Source organism: Beta vulgaris, chromosome 3 (genome assembly GCF_026745355.1).
Source record: "Beta vulgaris subsp. vulgaris cultivar EL10 chromosome 3, EL10.2, whole genome shotgun sequence".
NCBI classification, from domain to species: domain Eukaryota; kingdom Viridiplantae; phylum Streptophyta; class Magnoliopsida; order Caryophyllales; family Amaranthaceae; genus Beta; species Beta vulgaris.
The window spans coordinates 32,014,527-32,037,686 of NC_079204.1; the positions used below are offsets into that span (position 1 = coordinate 32,014,527).

The 23,160-nt window shown below is 35.1% G+C and overlaps 2 protein-coding genes across 2 annotated transcripts; both read right to left on the minus strand.

The window, feature by feature from the left end:
- Positions 1-1,826: 1,826 nt before the first annotated feature.
- Positions 1,827-7,409, minus strand: LOC104906904 (protein tesmin/TSO1-like CXC 2). Its single transcript, XM_010695733.4, has 10 exons — positions 6,987-7,409; positions 6,151-6,311; positions 5,323-6,049; positions 4,313-4,737; positions 4,138-4,212; positions 3,233-3,413; positions 3,049-3,144; positions 2,903-2,969; positions 2,634-2,787; positions 1,827-2,539 (listed from the first exon to the last, which is right to left on the minus strand). The coding sequence occupies exons 1-10, from the start codon at positions 7,035-7,037 to the stop codon at positions 2,191-2,193; spliced, it is 2,286 nt and encodes a 761-aa protein (XP_010694035.1). The 5' UTR covers positions 7,038-7,409; the 3' UTR covers positions 1,827-2,190.
- Positions 7,410-18,963: 11,554 nt separating this feature from the next.
- On the minus strand, positions 18,964-19,584 carry LOC104906918 (uncharacterized). Its single transcript, XM_010695747.2, has one exon. The coding sequence runs from the start codon at positions 19,582-19,584 to the stop codon at positions 18,964-18,966; it is 621 nt and encodes a 206-aa protein (XP_010694049.2).
- Positions 19,585-23,160: the final 3,576 nt, after the last annotated feature.

A 23,160-nucleotide genomic window follows, 5' to 3' on the forward strand; every position in this document is an offset into this window, starting at 1 on the left:
TGATGTCTACTGTAGATATGGGTTGGGGATTAGGTAGATGAAGCTGACCCAATCGTTTAGACTGATCTCTTCGAGGTTCTGAAGGTTTTCATAGGAATCTTCATCCCTAGGGTCGAGGGACTGTGCCGTGGGAATATGAATGTGGGATGCTTGTGCTCGTCGAGACACTTGGGCTTGTCCAGACGTTTGGGGTCTCGCAGTTGGATTAGCTTGAGACCGTGTATTCATGGTTGGGGCCATTGTTGAGTGGTAGCGAAGTAACTCTTTTTGTAACTTCCCATAGACGACACCAAATTGTTTTTGTCTAAGAAATTTATGAGTGTTGAAGGTTGAGAAATTAATAATTGTTGAAGGTTGAGAGACTTGATGCGGACACCAATAACGCGTACACCGAAATCCTACAAAACAAGGTTAGACTACCCCGAGGGTTGTTCCGAGATCTCCCCTCCAACGCTCAAGTCAGATGTGATTGAGGTATAAAGAGAAAGAGATCAATATAAAGAGAGATGCTCTAACTTTAGTAGGTTATAATTGAATATTTTTTCATTGATGAGACTAGTGCTATTTATACTGCTGAGAATTCCCAGACAGATAAGCTTGAGGAGATGGGTCTTTCTTCGAGAAGTGGTTTTGTTGCCTTTTAATGTAACCATATTTTCCCAACCTTTTGAGAACTTTCCTAAGCCTCTGAGTTTGATTTAACTTCATGGTGGGACCAATTGCTACTACCTATTTGTTTAAGAGGTAGGCTCCCTTATAATATTGGGTTGATCCTTTAATTAGCCCAAATAGTTGTGATATCGACTACGCTTATATTCATTAATAAGTAATTTTTTATATTTTATTGATGCAATACTTAATTTTGCTCTTTTGTCCTTCATATCTCTTCCCAAGTATTTAAGACATCCTATATTTTTATAGTTTTATATTGATTTTGTTGGTTGCTGTCATGCTATTGATATAACCCATATGCTACTTTTGAGTGTTTGATGCGCTTCACAACGCCCTACTATAGGTTTAATAATGGTTTGCTCTTAGTTGTGTTTAACTACTTGCTGTTTTTTGGTGGCTTTGTTGTTACATGGGGTTCTCAATCCTTTTACTAGTCACTTACGGTTGCGTGATGACCTTTGGGTGTATGACTCATTTATATTTTTGGTGAGAAAAATATTAACAATGTGTAGTTACTAAGACTCGAACACAAGACCTTTGACACGAAATGTGAGTGTTTAACCACTAATCAACTACAATTTCAATTTTTAATCACATAGTTCTCCCTTAGTTTCATGATAGTTGTGCCACTTTTGGTTTCTCTTTAAGAATTTGATACACTTGGTTTATTTTGGTTAGTTTGAAATATGTACAACAGCCTCTGAGTCGAGTATTGATCAAGTCTACATCATAAGATAATCTGGTCCAACTTGGTTCAAATTGAAATAAAATCAGCACGGCCAATTTTGATTTTCCTAAATCGAACTGGGTTAGAGACTTAAAGTTGACTTCAGCTCAAAATGAGTTAGGTTAAACACCTAACTCTTTCGAGCCATAACAAGTTTGGTGCAAGTTCACCCATGGATTGGGTCAATTTTTGACATCTCTAGCTTAAAAGTAAAATGGCAAAAGAAAAATCCTTCCACTCTAAATAAACCAAATTCTACAAGTGTTTGAACAGATTTGGAAAAAAGTTTCAAGCTCTCTTGCCTTTCCTTTTTTTTTTTTTTCCTTCCAGACCCTTCCCCAACTTCCCTCTACCTACATCTCCAACCTTTCCTCCATGATCGCTAGTTAAACAAAGTGTCAATGCTTAGTTATTGTTAGTTCTTGGGTTACATATATTACAACTGTATAAAATGAAGATAATATGATTACAATAATTTGCTAAACGGCCCTCGGGTTAAACTACCCTTGGGCTATGACAATTGACACACATATTATATATATATATAATCCTAGAACTAGAATAATCTAAAACATTCACATGATCCTACTTCGAATTTAAGCATTATGAAAGGGGTGAAAAGGATTTCACCAGCAAAGAATTGGAAAGGATGAAAAAAAGGAAAACGAATAACAGAAATATTATACAGCTACTAAATAGAGAGAAAGGACTGTAGCATTAATTAGCACTTGTAACTCCGGATAGAGATGATATAGGTGCTTCATACCAGATTTCCACGGCAACTTGGGCATTCAGCGTCTTGGACTGAGCGAAGGAAATGCTGGAATAGATTGCAGGATCAACTTACGGCTGCTCCTAAGCCCATGGGATTGCCCATTTGCATTGTGAGGAGATAATACCCTCTTGCTGTTTGGAGACAGAGTCTTCAAACCACTGCTTGGTGGACTAGTGTTTTGAAGAACTGCAGGAATTTCATCTACTGAGACACTGTGATGATGCTTCTCAGCACAGGATTGAGATCGCAGAAATGTTGATCTTCCTGGTCCATCAACTGGATGCAAAGAAGAGGATAAACCACTCATCGCTAAAGACGATCTTGGTGGTTTTCCCTTCGATGAAGTTGCTAATGGAACTAATGGCCTATCATACCACATAACAACCAATAAGCCCACCATATATGATTCTATAGTTTGTTGCTGTAATGCGCAGTTGAATAAGATTAAGAATATCAAACCTGTAAAGTCTAGATGGTGTCTGAGGGATGGAAAATTCAGAATGTTGGTCATCTTCATCATGGGATCGGTGAATATCTGAGCTTTTATCCATTATGCTTTTCTCAGAAGCTTGTAACTTTTCTATTTCAGCTTCTGTTGCTATCATAGTGGACCCTGACATATGAGTTTTCAGTAGAATTAGCAAGAAACATAGGCTAATCTCACTTGCTTGTTAAGAAAAACCTAATATAATGTGAGCACAGATGTATCATAGAATGATTTAGCTCACCATCCTTTCTACCAAATGCATTCTTACAACCCTCACATCTGCAATTAATGGAGCATCCAACACCACCCTATACAACCAAAAAACAATTTTTCAATGACATGCTACTCAAGTATTAAAATTGATCAAGATGAGGCGAAGGGAAGAACCTGATAACATTCACAATATTTTTTCAGACAATTTGATTTCTTGCAGTTGCATCCTCGTTTGTGACGAGCTGAAGCAGGAGTTCGAGTTGTATCTTCCTGTTTGGATTACCATAATTGAGTCACAAAACAGGCTAGGTAAAAGTAGTATGGAATGGAGCTTTTCCTCATTATTTTCTTTACTTACCCCAAGTTCTTGCACTGAATCAGTTGTCCTGATCACTTTGGGAGCGAATGCAAGTGGATTACGAGATTCGATCTGCTTACGAGTTGCAAGAACAGTCTCTTCATGAATTGGCTTGTTAAAGCAATCTTGACAGGAACATGGCTCAACACAGTAAACACCAGCCGCAAAGCATTCACAATAACTGCACCCAGAAAGAATAGTCAAAGCTAAGGATGATGTGAGTAGTTTAGTTACAGCAGTTTCCAGTTGTCACTTCAGATTCTTGCTCTTCAAGCATATATTAGAAGCAAAATGTCATAAATTTCTTGTACAATAATAAGCTATGTATTAGCATGGAGAAGTTATTAGAAGCTTTATAACAAAATGATGCTCCAACTACCGCCTCAAAATTATCCGAAGAATAAGAAAATAGGAGATTGAAGGAAGAAAATAAGACGTAATCAATTTATTTAATTAGAGCAAAACAAGTCATCTACTGTTAAATACGTGCAGCTACCCTAGATTGATGAGAAGGGAGATAAACAAAACCATCCCCTTCATCATCTTCAAACCATTACTTAAAAACACCTTTTTCCACCTGTTTACAAATCCAGCTTTCTCAATGATATCAAAATTTTGGAAACATTTCTCTGTCATAGCATGTGCACATTACTAAGTTCTTCAATCTGCAAAACTGGAAGTACAGACCTAAGCAGAATTATGGCACAAAATTTTTTACAACAAAACCAATAGATGACATGTTATTGGTATTATAGCAACTATATCATAGAGCTTAAATTCAGGCAGTGTTGTAGTGTCATAGTTAATTTAAATGCATAAAAGTAATTTAATATTTTCTAGGCTACATTTATAATACAATTGTAATCCTAAGAAATACTTAGAAACCAGAATGAGGAGCAACTTACAGTTTCAAGCACTTAGACTTTTTACAGTTGCAACGCTTACACGATTCTCCTTCTCCAATAGTTTCGAATTTGCGCCTGTTGATTGGTTTAGAACATCAATAAGAAAGCTCTAGCTTCAAATGCAAGCCCTTGTAGTAGTTATTATGAAATCACAAATTACGAATACTAAACTTGCCTTTTCTTCTTCGGACTATTTGGATTTAACTCCTCGATAGCTGCATATACTGATGCCTGAGAAGAATTTTCTGCAATTTCAGCTACATTTTCAGCAGGACCCTCATCTTTTCTGAGAGAGGATGAATCTAATGATTTCATGAAAGGATCCTGAGCAGTTGGAGAAATAATTTCCTGGTTGGGGTTGCTGCAGTCCTTTGAAGCTGCTGCCAACGCATTCAAGTGCAGACCTATACCTGGCAGAATGCGCCTTGAAGAATCATTTCCGGGTGTGATGGGCTGCCTGATGCAGGACAAAGGTTTCTCCTCACTTTGAAGAGAAGACAAAGAACTGGAGAATAGAGCACTATCTATACTCTTCTTAGTTCTTGGTATCTCAAAGGTAAGACACCGCCGTCGCAATCCCCGATGTAAATTACTGAAAGGCTGCAAGCAGAAAACATGAACCTGCTTAAAAGGAGTTCTCCATTCTTTTTGAAGAAAAAGGTTGTGGAAGAACTAAATTACGACCCTAAAAAAAGGCATGCAAGGATAAAACACCACGTACAATGTTGTATGAGCAAAGGTACACAAAGAGATGTAAGGACAGCAAACATAGAGCAAATATGGATTGTAGCCTTGTAAATTGTATTCTAGAAATTGTGTAATCCAGAAATTAAAAGGTGATCTGAACACAAGAACAAAGACAAAAGTCTTGTATCCAAATGCTTACTGAAAATTGGACATAAGAAAAAGATTTGTAGCAATTTGAGCATTTGAACTAAGATTGACACGTCAACCTAGGGAGCATGTACGTCGATATAAAGGTGTACACATCTATCATTTCCAACTGCAGAAAAGGTAGCTAGCCAGCAAGCACATAAGAATAAGAATAAGAAAAACAGAATACGAAGTTCACAAATATTTTCGATGTGGTCAACTGGTTACGAATGAAGACAACTAAATGTGACAGCATACATAGTCCAGAAAAATATGAAGTATTTTATGAGCAAACAGGTAGGTTTTTCTCACCTGCTTTCCTTTTTTTCCAACAGAATCACCACAAAGAAGTTCATTAACAGAGGAAATTTCCAGAGTCTCTGGCGGCTGCTCCATTTGCTTCAATTCAGGAGCCTCTGTTGGTTGAGTTGAATTTTCTATACTTTCATATGCTTCATTACAGTTACTGGAGCCATCATGAAGTGTAGTTTGCATAGAAAATGCCTCATCATGTGGAAAGCGTGATAAAAGAGATGTAAAAACATTTGTTTCTTTTTCTTCTGATTTTTGCACCGACTCTTTTGAAGTTGCTATATTAGGTGAATCAAAAATGAATAAATCACTACTACCAGATATCAAGCTCTGCCAATCACATGTCTCTTCATTATCATGGTTCATCACTTGAGAATTCAATTCCGTCCCAAAAGAACCCCTGACAGAAGGCTCCTGGACATATTGAACAAGAGCTGCTGATGCATCTGGCTCACAATTCGTTTCATTGCCAGACGATGTCACTGCTGTTTTACAGCGGGGACTTCCAATGTCATACTTGAGCACCCTTGGTAGCTCTTTTGCACAATCTGTATTCTCTTCGAGTGGCTTGGCAGAATCTTCACTACCAGAAGCCGTTTCCCCTCTGACTTGCACGATTTCCAAACTATCAGACAGATGTCCGGAGCTGACAACCTCTTTAGCTACAGAATCTTTGTTCCCTGCCTCTAAAGCGAATGGAGACTTGGCTAGATCTGAAACCTGATGCCTTTGACAATGAGTGAAGAAAAAGAACAAATGTCAAAAAAAAGATGAAAAACAAACTATATGCTGCTGAATCAAAGACCTTAAAAATTATAGTAATCTTACCTTCTCAAGAATTTATAGTCCTTCTGAAGGCTCACATGAGGTGAAGTGAAAACAGATGGAGGTGAAGTAAAACTAAGCGAGCTAAACGTCTGAGAAACGTGTGTCGCCTTTGTAGGGTTGATAGGAGATAAATTGTTGATGAAGCTGGAAAAAGGAGACTCCTGCATGAAAAAAATAATGCATAAATATGCATCAAAAACACTGAAAAAATCGAATATTATGCACATTTGAAGACCAGAAACCATCAAATCAAAAAAAAAAAAAACAAGTGGCTTGTAGTAACATATACAGAGACTCTAGCCATAAACAAACACAATGCCTCTAAACTATAACAGTAAACAGACCATTTCTAAATTCACATTAGAGCTTTTCCAGCAAAACGCCACAACAGAAGAAGTAAACCACACCATACAGAGTTGCAAAATGTGATACCATAAAATCAACCTACTAAAATTTGTTCTTACTGAATCATATCAATTTACTCAAACTTTAAGATAAACCAATTCGATTGAAGGAAAAGAGCAGTATACGCCAGAGTATGCCAAATTTGAACCAAAATAAAATCTGGAATTAATGATCTATTGGCAAAAAAAACCATTATTATTGATCAAAGAAAGCAAAATTTCGTAAAAATAATAAAATTAGTGAAATGATTAATGAAGGCGAATCAGAGACATGCAAGATGAGACGATGATGACGACACAAATGGAGCAATCAAGTCAACACTTAACAAACAAATTAGGAAAGTAACAAAGAAATAAAACCCTAAATTTGAAAAAAAAAATGGGGGAAAAATTAGAAGTGTAAAAAAGGAGAACAAAGTAGCGATGTAAAACCTCCATTTTAGAAATGGGTGTTCCGATCTGATTTCTCTCTGGTGTGTCCATAGTTGAAGCTTAATATGCATTCAAAGCATACCACTCTCACTCTTACTCTTTTACTCTGACTCTCTCACTCTCTCACTCTCTCACTCTTACTCTTAAGTGTTACGCTCTATTTTATCTCTCTCCTGCTGTATACCAATCTCTCTTTTGGATGGAATTTCTTGTGAAAATGGTAAAGTGTGAAGAGGAGAGGAGGAGGAGAGGAGAGAGAGAGAGAGAGAGAGAGAGAGATTTGAAGAGGAGGAAGAAGCGGGAAAGAGAGGAAGGTGAGATTTTCTCGTGCTGATAACCCGACCCTACCCACTTACCCACCGTAGAATAGAAGTAGATTTCTTAAAGAAAAAAGAAAAAAGAAAAAAGAAAAGTGGGAAATTAGATTTGGCTGTTTTAGTATTATTATTTTGTTTTCTTAGTGGTGTAAAATGATTAAAAAAAAATTGAATGGAGACGACATATAATAAGAACTTGTGCATTGGGTATTACTACCTCCGTTTCTTTTTAATTGTTACACTTTGACATTTTACACTATTTACAAATTGCACTTTGACCCTCGTTTGTGATTCATACGTGAATAAAAACATAGTCATGTGGGATCTTGTTAGATTCGTATTAGTATGTTATTTTATTAATATGTAGTTTTTATATTTTTTACAAATACAAAATTAGAGATATAAAGGCTCAAAGTAGTGCATCGGCATGCGTGAAAAGTGTAAGTGTAACAATTAAAAAGAAACGGAGGTAGTATATGATATAGTTCGTTTCTATTTGATATGTTCAATTTTTATTTAATATAGTGATTTTTTTTATAATACGATCAATTTTCATAATAACATATAATCAGTTTTTATATAGTTAGCTTTTGAGTGATTTAGTTTTTATATAGTTAGTAGATATAAGGCGTGTTCTGCAACAAAACTTTAACATATAATCTATACACCACTAAACGCTATTCTAAAAGCTACAAATTGTAGCTTTTAACAAATACTACTTGAAGGGAAAAAAAAAAAGTGTTTTAGTAGTATTGTGTAATTTTTATACCACTAAAAGCTACTTACACACCACTACCTTGCCAAGTACTATTATTTTTTCTAATTAGTGTTTTAACCGAGTCAAGACACTAAAAGCTACATAAAAAGCTTGTGCCGAACACGTCCTTACTCAGTTTTCTCTTACAGTCGATTATTGTGTAATTTTTTTTTCTTTTTTAAAGATAATAAGTATGGAATTATAATAAATTATTAGAAATTTGGTCCATTAAAAATTTAGTAATAATATTATAGTATAAGTGTTAATAAATGACATTGTAAGTAACGTATAACTTAACCTAAAAAAAAATAAAGTAACGTATTTTTTGCTTTGATATGATTAATCTATTATTGATGAATGCTTTGATTCTATTTATTTATTGCTGATAGAGTCATTTCTTTTGTTAGAGGTAGGCAGGTAGTTTTAAAAGTTTTGAGTTTTGGACCTAGTCTTTCAGCAGTATTATATTATCATCCACCCTTGCTTTTTTCTTTTCTTTTTTTTCTGATACCTGTTATCTAGTACTTCTAGTTCTATGTTCCCCTTTTTCTTTTGTTTTTTTTTTCTTTTCATACTATTACTACCCCCTTTTCAAGAACCTCTTTCTCTTTTTCCCCATTACTTCTAGTTCTATGCATCCATTTTTCTAGATCCTTTAGAAAAAGAAACATGGATTTTTATGACGAGTTTAATAATTGCATCATTTGTTCTAAATAAACAAAGTTTCTAAAAACTATATATATTAATAAATCTTACTTTATTTAAATCTTACATGCCACTTTGAAAATTGTTCGAACGAATTCTCTCTCAAATTCGAGCCTTTCACTCTCATTAATCCTACATGACATTTTTTCAATTAAAACATTGCCCAACTAGGATAAATCTCCACATGTCACTCATTTATCTATTGTAATGATCGAAAATTTTTACCCCCCTCTAATCATGCGAAATTCAATCAATTACAATATACTAGGGGAAAAAACGAAAGGGCTGTGGTGCAATAGGCTGCGTTTTTCTAAAACGCAGTCCTTAATAGTGAAGGGCTGCGGTTAGCCGAAAACCGTAGCCCTATAAGTAATAAAGGGTTGCGGTCGATGCAAAAACCGCAACCCTATAAGTAATAAAGGGCTGCGTTTTTTTAAAAGACGCAGCACTTTATGGGTTTTTTTTAAATAACTTTAATTTACAAGAATTGTTGGGCTAAGGGATTCTCACAATTTAAACTCTCTTCCTTCTCACCCTCCCTCTTCTCTCTCTCACGCCTCCTTCTCACCCTCACTCTTCTCTCTCACGTCCTTACAGAAACAAGAGAAAACAACGGTTGCGATACTACGGTTGCCCTTACAGAAACAGCGCCATGGTTGTCCTCATTGCCCTTCTCCTACCTACACCTTTACAGAAACAACTCCACCACTCTAAACCCTACGGCGGTACTACGGTTGCGATAGAAGCAAACGTGCACCGTGGTTGTCCTCTGCTGTACTACAGAAGAGGTATAAATGTTAACCCTAAATTCGTTTTTGGTTAATGGGCCAAAACCCTACTCTGAGATAAAAGATTGAGGGCCTAGCTTGCTTGTAGATATGAAAGGGGTAGGTTTTTGGCCTCTGCTTTACCTACGCCTTTACTGAAAAAAAAAAAGCCACCAGCACTCGCGACGCCCTTCTCCGGATCCTTCTCCGTTCGTCCTTCTCCGGGTCGAACTCCGACCATTTTTTTCGTCGTCGAACTCCGGCAACGACAACAACAAGTGATAGATTTTTCGTTTTTCAGATCTATAATTTCTTGATCTTTGTTATGAATTCATGTAATTTTTCAAATCTATAATTTTTCACTTTTGTATTTTCGTTTGTTTTTTTTCATTTTTGTTCATTTTCGTTCATTTTTTTTCATTTTTGTTCATCTTTGTTTTGATGAATTCATGTAATTTCAGAAGGGTAAGTATAGCGTTTTTGGTTTATTGGAATCTGTTAATCCTGTTTCATCTGTTCCTTGTTCGAATGAACGTGGTTTGAGGGATATCAACAACATGTTGTTTATACATATAATCATGTTGTTTGATAAAAAAAAAGGCAAAAAAAAAATTTTATTTTTTTTTGGGTCAAAAGGGTTGCAGTTATGGTCAAAACCACAACCCTTTGTACAAAGAAGGGCTGCGTTTGAGGCCCAAAATCTTAGCCCTTCCGAATTGGAAGGGTTGTGTTTTTGGGCCTCAACTGCAGCCCTTCGTTGTGAAGGGATGCAGTTTAAAAACGCAACCTTTCAGTTTTAGTGAAGGGCTGCTACGGAAAAGGCTGCTGGCCAAAAACGCAGCCCTTAGGGCTGTTCTAACCGCAGCCCTTCCATTTTTTTCTACTAGTTCTATCATGTGCAAGTTGATCACCTAAATCAAAATCATACCTAAATTGGAAGACGTGATTTTAGATATTGATTAAATCAATATTTATTATGATAAATAGTGATTTTATGAAATTATATTACATATTTTTTCAAAACACTGAGTTTAAGTTTGCACTATAAAAACCCTAATCATATTTGTATTGCACTACAACATCAAAATTCATAAACCCTAAACAACTTCCCGTATATTTGACCACCTTAAATTTATCTCTATTATACAAGCCAAGGGGGAGCAATGGTGTCCCCCTTTGAATTTACTTAAATGCTCCTCTGGCCACCTAATCAACCCCAATTCCATGCATAAACTTGGCAAAATAAAAATATCAATCAAATCAAATTTAAAACTAATCAACTCATATAAGATTCAATCATATAAACTTGCCAATAAAAAAGATCCAATCAAAAAGATTCATAATCAAGAACTTACCAAACGTTAAAATTACATACAATAACATAAAAAATTATACGACATAACATCCTCTCAAATCAATTTTTCGAAGACACATACTCAATTACAAACACAAACTCGAAACAAAAAATAAACAGTTCTATTCATAGATTGGAGTTTACGACATGCTCAAATACGGAACTCTGAAATTTGCCGATTCTTTACCGTTAATCAATATGCAGTTCGTTATTGGAAATAAAATTATGTGTGTTATTCTATGTTTAGTAAATCTTAAAAATATGTACTATGTTCGAGTAAAATTAAACTTAAATAAAACAGAAAAAATGGATGCATATACTCTCTTTTGTTTACTGGGCTTAGCCCCTCCTTTATCAGCAACCAAAAAAAAATTATTTAAATTACAACAAATTATACTTTCATGTATATATTATTTATATGTACACTACATTTTTTGTTTTTTCAATTGAATTAGTGAATATATTTGAAGGGAGTAAATATGGAGTTGCGTAAAAACTTATATGAATTACAACTCATGCATGTGTATATGTTATTTATATGTACACTACCTTTTTGTTTTCAATTTATACATGGATGATAATAATAATTAAAGTTTCATGAATATAATTATTCAGTTTGCAAAAACAAAAAAGATAATGATTATTTTCAAATTATCGATAAAAGTTGAGTCGTATAATGCGCTATATTGTTCACCTTAATTTTTTGTCCATATAAGATTGATGATTTCAGATAAGTTCCAATAATACTACAATCATATGCATGATAACACGATTATATTACACATATAAATAATTTTTTCATGTAAAAAATAAAATCATAAATATTTTCTTTTTAAAAAAAGCTAGAATGAGAGTCAGATTCTTGGTTTGCCGTAACAGACATTATGCTCTTAATTTATGAGAACAATAAGATTTTGATATGCGAGATTTTGTTAGTCAAAATATAACACAGATTGACGAAAATCTATACATTTTTTTTCTTTTTATGCTAAATCTATGAGATTTCTATGGTAGTGCGGATGGATAAAATATTGACATTCATGTTCAATAATTAATTCCAATCAAAACACAAAGGGTTATCTATATATATCTATATAAAGCTGAGTACATTTGTCATATGTGTCAAGCTATGAATGATTTTGCCAAAATGTCGCCATTACAAACATTCTCAAAAATACTATTGCCATGTGTAACAACTTAGTACAACTCTATATGTTGCTTCAGTATTAATTGTGTGCGTGTGTTAATCAATAATAATCCTCTAATTTAGGTAACTAATATATGGATTCTCTTCTGTATTTCTTCATATATAATATTGCTATTATGCTATATATTAACAAATTACTATATAACATAATTCACCCTATATTTTAGGCATTGATTTTCACATATTATGCTGCTAATTAGACACGGTCAGTGTACAACTATCCCATCTATATAAATCAAGTAAAAATATTCATTTAATCTTTCACTGTTTGATTCTTCTTTAACTTCTAGCCACTCTTTAAAAACATTTGGTGAAAAGTCTTGCAAAGTTCCGTATTTGAATAAAAAATATTTAGACTTCATTAACGATTTGTGTTTCCTGTAGAAGATTAATCGTGGCAACATTAAATGAAAAGATGAAATCTTCATTTACAGCTAGCGGTTTTGAAAAAAAATTACTTCCAAAATTTAATAATCATCCTACAAATGGTTATTTAAGAATTATGATATTCCCAAGGAATATACTAATGAGTTTACATTTTTAGTTTGATGAAAGAAATATAGTTTATCATCGAGAGGGATTTAAGTATGTTAAATAGTTAATAAAGGGTCTTTGTATAGTTCTATTCCTATCTAATGTATCAAAACTTCCATCCAATTTCCTATTAAATCAAATCCCAAAACAAAATCCCCTTGGGAAAAAAAATCCCAAAACTAAGTGAAGATAAATTTCTTATGACTCACCTATTTCTCTTCTTTCTTCTGATTTTTCTCACAAACCAACGAACATGCAATAGAGTTGATGAACATGTGTTGATGCTCTGATTAAATTTTGAGTGAAATGGTGTAATGTTTAAATAATTTGATGTATAATGTGTAAATGTGTAAATGTTTAAATAATTTGATGTATAATGTGTAATTTGTAAATGTAAATTAATTTTCACTAACTGTTAAAACATAGAATCTTGATTTTTCCGATAAATTTCTCACTCACTAACTATAATATATTATAATATTTTCAATAGATTGACATATTCAGTATTTCACTCCAACCTCATGTTATTGATTCTTCTCACTCACTGTTATCAATTTTAAGAATTATGTGACTCATTTTAGTATTATAATTATATGATATATCTGATTGCTAAAAACTACAAGCAAACATAAAATCATGGAAATTATTTCATCATAATTAGCCAAAAATCAATTTTTTAAAAATAAACTTACTAAATAATTCCAACCTATATTGACCCATTTAGAAAATTTCTTCGAACTCCATTCTAATCCAACTCCTTCATATATTTGTAATTTTGCATGCGGTCTTTAAATCTTCTTCACTTTGTAGATCAAATGATGTACACCTTGGTTGCATCAAGGGATTATAGTAAACATGCTTCAAATGCAAAGAACATGAAGATCAAAGGCTTAATTTCTTCATAAAACCCACATGCATGAGTTTTATAATTGTTGTTGCAAAAATCGATGACTTGAGAAGATAACAATTCAAGATGTTGGAGTATAATTTTGATTGATAATCTGTTTCATTTAAGTCCATTGAATAATCTAAATATAAACAATTGTATAAATTTGCTATAAAGTGAAACAACTTATAAAGTACTGTACATAAAGCTTAATATAAAGAGTTGAAGATAAAAGGTTATATAAAAACAAACACAATTTTTAAATACATTACTATGGTTTTTATTTTTTTTATGTATACATAACTAATTATCAGGTTAAAAAATTGGGTTTTTTTTATGCATAATGTACATACTTGATATATGATCTATGCTTTTTGATATAGCCAAAGAATATTTTGTGGACTGTGCTACATAACGATAAGAAAACAACATTATATTGTTAACTCATAAAAACCCTTTATTGGATATATGTAACAGTACGACCAATCATAATTTCAGTACTAAAATCATACAAGAGTTATTGACTTGGTGCTCGAAATCTAGATCTCAATTTCAAAAGGAGCATCTTGATGAAAGATATATAAATGAAATATATTATCTATTTAATAAACTAACTCACATGTTTTTTTTAAAAAAATGATGGAAAACGTAATCACTCTTTACTTTTTTTTTTTTTGAGGGGAAATAATAGGTGCAATATATTAATCAATGGACAGAGTGTCCATAAGAACATAAGGGTACACCTCCGCGGGACTATGATGTTCCCAACGTTGTTCAACACCAAATGGAATAAGTCTAGCTAGGTGATGGGCAACACAATTTCCATCCCGTAGCACATGAGACCACTTAACAGAAACAAAATCCTTACTAAAATAAAGAGCATCCTCAAGCACAGCATCTAAATCAGAAAGGAAGAGAGCACCTCTAGACAACCTGTTTGTAATGGTAAGACAATCGGTCTCAAAAATGACATCATGCAATCCGTGACTCCGAGCTAGCTTGATTGCAAAACAAAGAGCTTTCCCCTCCGCCACTTCAACAGGCCACCATGCCTTCACCCTACGAGTCGCCGCAAACAAAACTTCTCCCACATCACTACGAGCAACCACGCCCATGCCAATCCACCCATCATCACTAAGCGAGGCATCCGTATTCAATTTAACACACCCTGTTGGGGGGGGGGGGTTGCCACACTTTCGAACTTCGCGACGTCTTCTCCACCACGCTGCCATATATATGCTGGGAGTACTCATTGTAATCGGCTGCAGCTCGCATAGCAAGGGCTGCCACTTGCTCGTTCGGCCTACACCAATTTTTGAAGACCACCTTATTTCGCCTATGCCACACGAAGTAAGCTACATAACTCAAGGAAACTAAAGTTTCACTCTCCACCTCTTGCCATTCATCCCATAGTTCCAACCAGCTCGCCCCTTCCCCATACGGCAGCTTACTCGTAAGCCCCGCCACCTCCCAAATATCCCGCACCTTCGAACAATGCAGCAAGGCGTGAGAAATAGTTTCGGGCCCCTCTAAGCACAAAGGGCAAGTATCATCGAGGATGACATGTCTATGCTTTAAAATGGCACGAACCGGCAATGAGTTAGAACAAATTTTCCACAAAAAATGTCTCACCTTCGGAGATACTTGCAAGCCCCAAATTGTAACCCAAGCTCGATGAAAAAGATCAAGATTTCCTGACTTACCAACCATGTAAGCCGTCTTGACGGAATATTGACCATCTTTCGTGAAGGCCCAAGCTACACGATCATGAGGGAGGCGTTCACTCAAAGGTACTGCCAATATAGCTTGAATATCTTGCTCATTGAAATTCTCATTGACAATCCCAGCATCCCACTCCATTTCCCCAAAATCAATCAAGTCACACACATATTTTAGCTGCTCAACTCGTCCACTTGAAATAAAGCGACTATCTCCATTAAGCACCCAAGGATCTTCCCAGATATTAATAGATGTTCCGTTTCCAACACGCCAAAGAACCCCTTCCTTCACCAAAGACTTCGAACCCCAAATGCTCTTCCACGAATAGCTTCCAACAGGACCCATCGAGGCATCGAGGAAGTTCGAACTAGGGTAATACTTAGCTTTCAACACCTTGCTAAGAAGAGAATCCTCACATTGAATCAAACGCCAAGCCTGTCGACCTAGAAGGGCCTCGTTGAAAACTGAAAGATCTCTAAATCCCAGACCTCCTAAGCACTTTGGATTACACAAAAACTCCCAACTCTTCCAATGCATCGACCTCCTGTCACCTTTTGAACCCCACCAAAATTTTGCCATTGCCGAGTGAATAGATTTTATAATAGCCACGGGAAACCTGTAGACGCCCATCACATACGTAGGAATAGCCTGAATCACCGCCTTCAGAAGTACTTCTTTACCAGCCCGAGAAAGCAACTTTTCCTTCCATCCTTGCAACTTTTTCCACACTCTATCCATAATTCCTGAAAACAGATGTTGTTTAGAACGACCTGCAAATGTAGGGATGCCCAAGTATTTGGAATACCTATCAATCGGTCTCATGGCTAAAAACTCCACCAACTCCTCTTTCTGAACAGAACTGACACCTTTGCTAAACGAAACTTCCGACTTATCAATGTTAATTTTTTGACCAGATGCTGCTTCGTATTTGTTGAGGATATCAACTATAACAGAGCATTCCTGCCTGCAAGCACGTGCAAAGAGCAAACTGTCATCAGCAAAAAGAAGATGAGAAATTTCCGGGCCACTGCGACTCGCTTTCATGCCATGAATAGACTTATCTGCAACTGCCTTCCTAACAAGAGCTGAAAAAGCATCTGCAACAAGAATAAACAAATATGGAGATATAGGATCACCCTGTCTAAGCCCCCGAGAAGGAATAACAGAGCCACACACGTCCCCATTCACCACGAAAGAGTATCTCACCGAAGACACACAATCCATCACACATTTCACCCAGGAATCTGCGAACCCCATTTTCTGCAACAGACTCCGAACAAAACTCCACTCAACCCTATCATACGCTTTACTCATATCAAGCTTCATTGCCACAAAACCTCTATTCCCCTTACAGCGATACTTCATAGAATGAAATAACTCAAGAGCAATAAGAGCATTATTAGTAATGAGCCTACTAGGAACAAAAGCGCTCTGGTTTTCAGAAACAACACCAGGCAAAATTACTTTCAACCTGTTAGCTAGAACTTTTGTAACAAGCTTGAAAATAACGTTACACAAACTTATTGGCCTGAACTCAGAAACAAGAGTTGGAGACTTCACCTTCGGAATAAGAGCAATATTTGTGTGATTTAGAGCATCAGGGGGTCTAGTCCCATGAATAATACCTGCAACGACAGAGGTGACATCATCGCCCACAATGTGCCAGAAGCGCTGATAAAACACAGCATGCATCCCGTCAGGACCCGGGGCCTTGCTAGGATGCATTTGACGAAGAGCCTCCCACACCTCCTCCTTCACAACACGCCTACATAGCGCCACATTCATCTCCTCAGAAATACTAGGGACCACAGCATCCAAAACAACAGATAAGGCATCATCAGATGGAAGACTCGAAGTGAACAAGTTTTTATAATATGCCTCGACCACGCTCTCAATGTCATCCTCATCATCACGCCAAACACCCCTTTCGTCGAACAAACCATGAATGTAATTTCTCCGCTTTCGTTGACTAGCTTTATGATGGAAATACTTGGTATTTTTATCGTCATCTTTTATCTCCGCCACACGCGATCGCAAATACCAATATGCCTCCTGCTTTTCCAGCAATCCATCAAGCTTGCCATGACACTCCATAACAAAATCACGGTCAGCAGCAAGAGAAGAGTGCTGCAGCCGTTTTATATCTTCTTCCAATGAGTAAATTTCACGACCCAAATGATTCAGCGTATCCTTGCTCCACGCAACAAGTTCCTGCGCTACAGCACCAACTCGACCCTCAAAAGAGATGCCCGAAGAATTTTCCCATGCAGCCCGAACCAAAGGTTCACACGAATCCTCCAACAACCATGCAGTTTCAAACCTGAATCTCTTCTTTTTCCTCTTTTTTCTTTTTCGCTTGCACCCGAGAAGTTGGACCATTATTGGAGTATGGTCCGACTTATAACGTGTCATATGCTCAACTTGCACCTGAGGAAAGCAATCAAACCACTGTGGAGAGGCTAGAAACCGATCCAGACGTTCACGAATTCGAGTTCTGGGATTCTTACCCCTCTCCCATGTATACCATAAGCCAGAAAAACCCAAATCACGAAGGTGGAGCTCATCTAAAACCTCTCTGAAATCATGCATGGCTCGACGGTCATAAACACGACTCCCTTCAACTTCAGACATGCTCAACACTTCATTAAAATCACCCCCAAAAAGAATCGGCCCTTCATAGTCACCAAATGATCGCAACAAGTCCCAAGTTTTATGCTTGTTGCCCGTCTCCGGCCACCCATATACACCAACAAAGCGCCACTTAACACCATTCGCAACAATCGCATCTCCACAAATATGATTATTAGAAAAAGAAACCAAACTGAAATCTAGCAGAGCCGACTTCCAGTAAATACATAGACCTCCCGACCTACCAACACTATCAACACCAAAAGCACAATCATAACCCAATCTACTCTTTAAATTCTCCGCAACCAAACCTTGTATCATAGTCTCAGAAACAAAAGCAAGGCTAAAATTTGACACCGTACTCCATCGACGGAGTCTACGAACTGACCAGGGGTTGCCTAGGCCCCTGCAGTTCCAGCACAGGAGATTCATAATGCCTGGCGGGGTTGGATCTCGCCAACCTCCGCCTCGACAGTCATCAAGTTACTGCCAACAATCGAACCATCATTAAGTTTTGTCTTTTTTTGACCCAAAGTCATGTCCACAGAATCATCAATTATCATATCATCAGAGTGTTTTCTTTTTAGTCCTGAGTTATCAATAATTTCAACATTCAAACAACAATTTTCAACCAACACAGGGATATTTATATCTTTAGATTTCTTACGTGGCTTAACACGTAGCTTTCGACCTTCTTTAGGTGAGACCGAACCAGAAGCAAAAAGAAGAGGAGCAGGAATACTTACTGACCCATTAAGAGGGGGGGACCCACTAAGTGGGATAGCATGATCATGATGCGCATTAACTTCCTCATGCATACAGACCGGTTCATGCACCGACGTCTCCTCCCCTTGCACTGGGGACGTGACTTCAAGGTTAAAATTAAGAGGATTAATGGCAGCTACCTCCTCTACAGGAACACTTGAAGGAGAAAAGCTCAGAGTACGGGCACAACTACGAAACTGCTTTGCCTCCTCCAACATCTTGATACGACCACGACGAGGCGAGGCTCTCAGCCACGATGCCCACATCTTCTCTTCGGTTCTATCTTCTTCAGGGACCCGAAGACAATCGCGCTCAATGTGGCCCAATATGCCACACGCCTAACAAAAATTCGGAAGCCGCTCGTACTTCACCTCAACAATGGCTACGACACCCCCCTTACATCGAATCTGCTGAATACGTCTCAAAGGCTTAGTCACATCCACAAGCACCTTCACTCGAGCGGATTTATCCCATACTATACCGTCAAAGTCAACTTCTATCACCGTCCCTATACCACTACCAATCATCCTGATTCGGTTTTCGGATCGACTGTCCATAGGTAAGTTATAAAGTCTAATCCAAAAAGGGCAATGGGTGAGGGCAATATTCGAAGGTTGCGCAGTACCCTCAATTTCGTTTAACAGAACGAGATTCTGATCAAAAGTCCACGGCCTACCTGCCATGACTTTCGCCTTGTCTCTAAAGTGCGCGAACTGAACCATAAAAAGACCGTTTTCTATGTTCCTGAATAGGACATCTTTGGAGATCAACCATATCTGGTTTAACGTCTTCTTCATCGCCTCAAAATTGTGAGGGCGAATTGATAAAACCTTTCCAACTAGTGATAAATCAATGCCCGATGCGTTACTGTCATCTGGTACTTCTTCGAAAGAAATAACAGAATTCTCATCTGATGTAATCTGTAAATTGGCACACTTATTTGTAATTTCATCAGCCATAGCAGCTAATGAGAATCCCAAGAGGGATTGAAGGCTCAAAAAACGAGACAAATGATTGGAAAGCCAACACTATCGCTCAAACCCTAGTTTCTCTAGAGAGAGACTTATTTAATCACTCTTTACTTTGATTAAATTATACTCCCTCTGTTTTTTTTATCTTTCTCACTTGGAATCTTGACACTATTCATGCATAGAGAGAATCTTCTCAAATGTTCTCAATTTATAAAAAAAACATAGTCATGTGGGGTCTTGTTTGATTCGTCTCAATTAGTACTTTATTAATATTCAATCGTTATAATTTTTACTAATATATAATGAAAGATATTTAAGTTTTAAAACGTGCATTGGAAGACGCGCACAGAAAAGTAGGAATGATAAAAAAAACAGAGGGAGTATTTACTACATAGGCTTAATTATAATATTTCGGTAGATATTTATGAACTTTACGACATATTTTTTGGGAAAACTATCATAAAATCTTAAATTTATCATTCCCATATAATTTGCGGGGGTCAAAAACCTATACTAAAATTTTACGATCAAATTTATTATCAACATATATTATGTCCAACCACACATGAGAACCATGGTATTAGTGGGACTATACTTTTTTTTGTATGTAAATAAATTGATATAGACATTTAAATTGAATATAAGGAATAATGGCATAAAACTTACGTCAGTTTAAAGTATCTATTAGACAAGTTTTACCGCTAAAAAATAGTTAAAGTTAAATAAATGACTAAGCAAGTCCATTTTTTTAGGGCCCATTCTAAGAAAATAAGAACAATCATACTACTAATTATAGATAATTCACAAGTCATAATCTTGCAACACAAGGTAGTAAGCCAATTTTAAGCTATTATTCTCATTACAAGATTCTAAAATTTTTAATCTCAAGGCCATAATAAATATTTCAACCTAAAATTTCAAGATACACCTCATTCACGAGTATGTTAGAATGTAAATATAAAAGTTTGAGATTGTTCTACAATACAATTCTAAAAATCGAAAAGAATATGGAAAAGAACAGGTCATATGATGATTAAGAAATAGAAGGCAAATCAAGACAAAAACATGCCATATTTAAATTAATTTTTTCACTTAGAGATTTAGAGATAACCTAATTCATTGTAATGAAAATCATGTTATATAAAACTTTGAGATTGTTCTTTAATACAATTTGGACAATCATATCATACAAAAAATAAAAATCTGTAATAAGATAATTTAATAAGAGAGAGGGGTTGAGCGAGACTGCAAAAAGCTAGGAGTGAAAGTTGTTGCATGATTCAGTGCCAGTAGTGGCGCGCATTGCTTTTTATATGAGCCTCTGAATAAACCAATGGGCAAAACAAAAGCTTCTTCATTCAACTTTCTTTGTTTAAAAAAAGTTTTTTTTTGCTAAGCAAGTAATTATATTAATTAGAGCAAACAGTTACAATCTAAAACCAACTAAGAGGAAGCGAACAAAAAAAAAAAAGAGTTGGTTAGTCACATGTTTTATCATGACATTAGCTACATCAATCACTGAACATGCATGTCATAAGTCGGTTTTAAATTTTATTTTTAATACACGATATGATGATAAAAACTTGAAATCAATCAGCTACTATTCAAATTATGATTTTAGGAGAAACATCCTAAAATCTTAAATTTATAAACAAAGTATTCCACCGCATTTAAATGTGTTTTTTTGTTTCATTTATATATTTATAATCGTATATATCATGATTACAAGATTTTTAAAGTTTAAAATGTTGTAACAAAGAATTTATATATATATTAAACATAATTTTATATTTTACATTCTTTTAGTCTTAAATAAATGGATTCTAATAATTACGGATTCAATATATTCGAATAAAAACAACTCCACAATATACAAAATAATTGTTGTACATTATACACGGCTCCAAATCATTTCTACATAAAACCTCCCGTGCATTTTCGCACGGGAGGAAAGCTACTTAAGATATGAATGATAGAAATCAGATTAAAAGATTTGCAAATCAAAAGGAGGTACAAGGAAAAGGTGATCATAGTAGAATTACTATATTATCAAAGAACAAATCAAATAGCACACATCAAGGACAAAATTATAGACAAGTATTTATGCACATTATTGATTCAAACTTGCAACTACATACAATTTAAGCAAATTTGTAAACAACGCTTTTTAAAAAAAATAAATAAATATTGAATGTAAATCTTACCTAATAATATGATACAATGGAGATTACATATTTGATATGAGGGAATAAGAACTAAAAGAAAAGTCTTTCTAATCATGTCATTTTTTATGTTTGTGAAATGTTCTTAAAGAAGTTTAATTTGTCTTTTTTTTTTCCTTTATTGCTATTTTGTTAGTTTTATAATTATTATTTTTGTCATTAGATTTAGACTTAATATTGTTTCTTTATTAATGTGTCACTTAACTTTTGAACTAGACGAAAGCTTACCTAATAATATGATACAATGAAAATTACACATTTGATCCACTTGATGTCTAAATAAGTTAATAGTAGTCATAAATTTAGGAAGTAATAAATTAAGTTTACAAAATAAAAGGGTATATAGGTTATAAAAAGGATTTGATAAATATTTATATGTTAGATGGTAGGCATAATTTCAGGAACTATATCAACACAAAAAGGAAAATGGTACTTACATACGGAACACATAATAAATATATAAAAACAAAAAAAAATTATACACTCATAACTAAATAACATGTGATAATAGGTGCCATAATAGGTGTGTTAATAGACGTGATTATTGCCTAATATTACGTAATCAAATATATAGCACAAATCAATAATTAAAATATTAGTCTATGATTAGATCGCATCTGAGGATCAAAATGCTCATTCTAACGCAACATTTAGAAAGGCAACTAAGGTTAGCTTTTATGATCAGAACGTCAGACTTCCATCCAAGGAGTCAAACAAATTTTCTTTAAGGAACCTTTCATATTATATTGGACTAACTTTTGAACTCTTGCATTTTGTACATGAGATTCGCATTATATCTATTTAAGAACTTATGATACATTTCTTAAATCGTAATGTAAATATTCATAGATAATTAGTGTAATATCAAAGACATGAAAGTAAGGCACATGTTATAGTATAAGGTACACATTGGTGTATATAGAACTATATACTCCCAATTCATTTAATTTAAGTGGCCCCACTCATAAAAAATGAAAAATATATTGAGATTGTTTCTTAGGTTTACATAGCTCTATGTACTCCTAAGATGTACCATATATGTTATTCGTAAACGTAATGACATATTAATTTAGCTTATATACTAAATATAAATAAAGTGAAGTAAAGTATACATAAGTTCAAATAAGATGAGATAAGATAAGTTCAAATAAGATAATATAAGTTCATATATATATATAGGATATGATAAGTTAAGTAATAAGTTAAGTTCAGATAATATAAGTTATATCGATCAAAATTCAGTAGTATGGCTAACTTACTTGCAAATTGACGAATGATTAGCTATAATTTTCTAATTAAGTTGGTCAAAATTCAGTACTATAACTTACTTTTGTGCAAATTA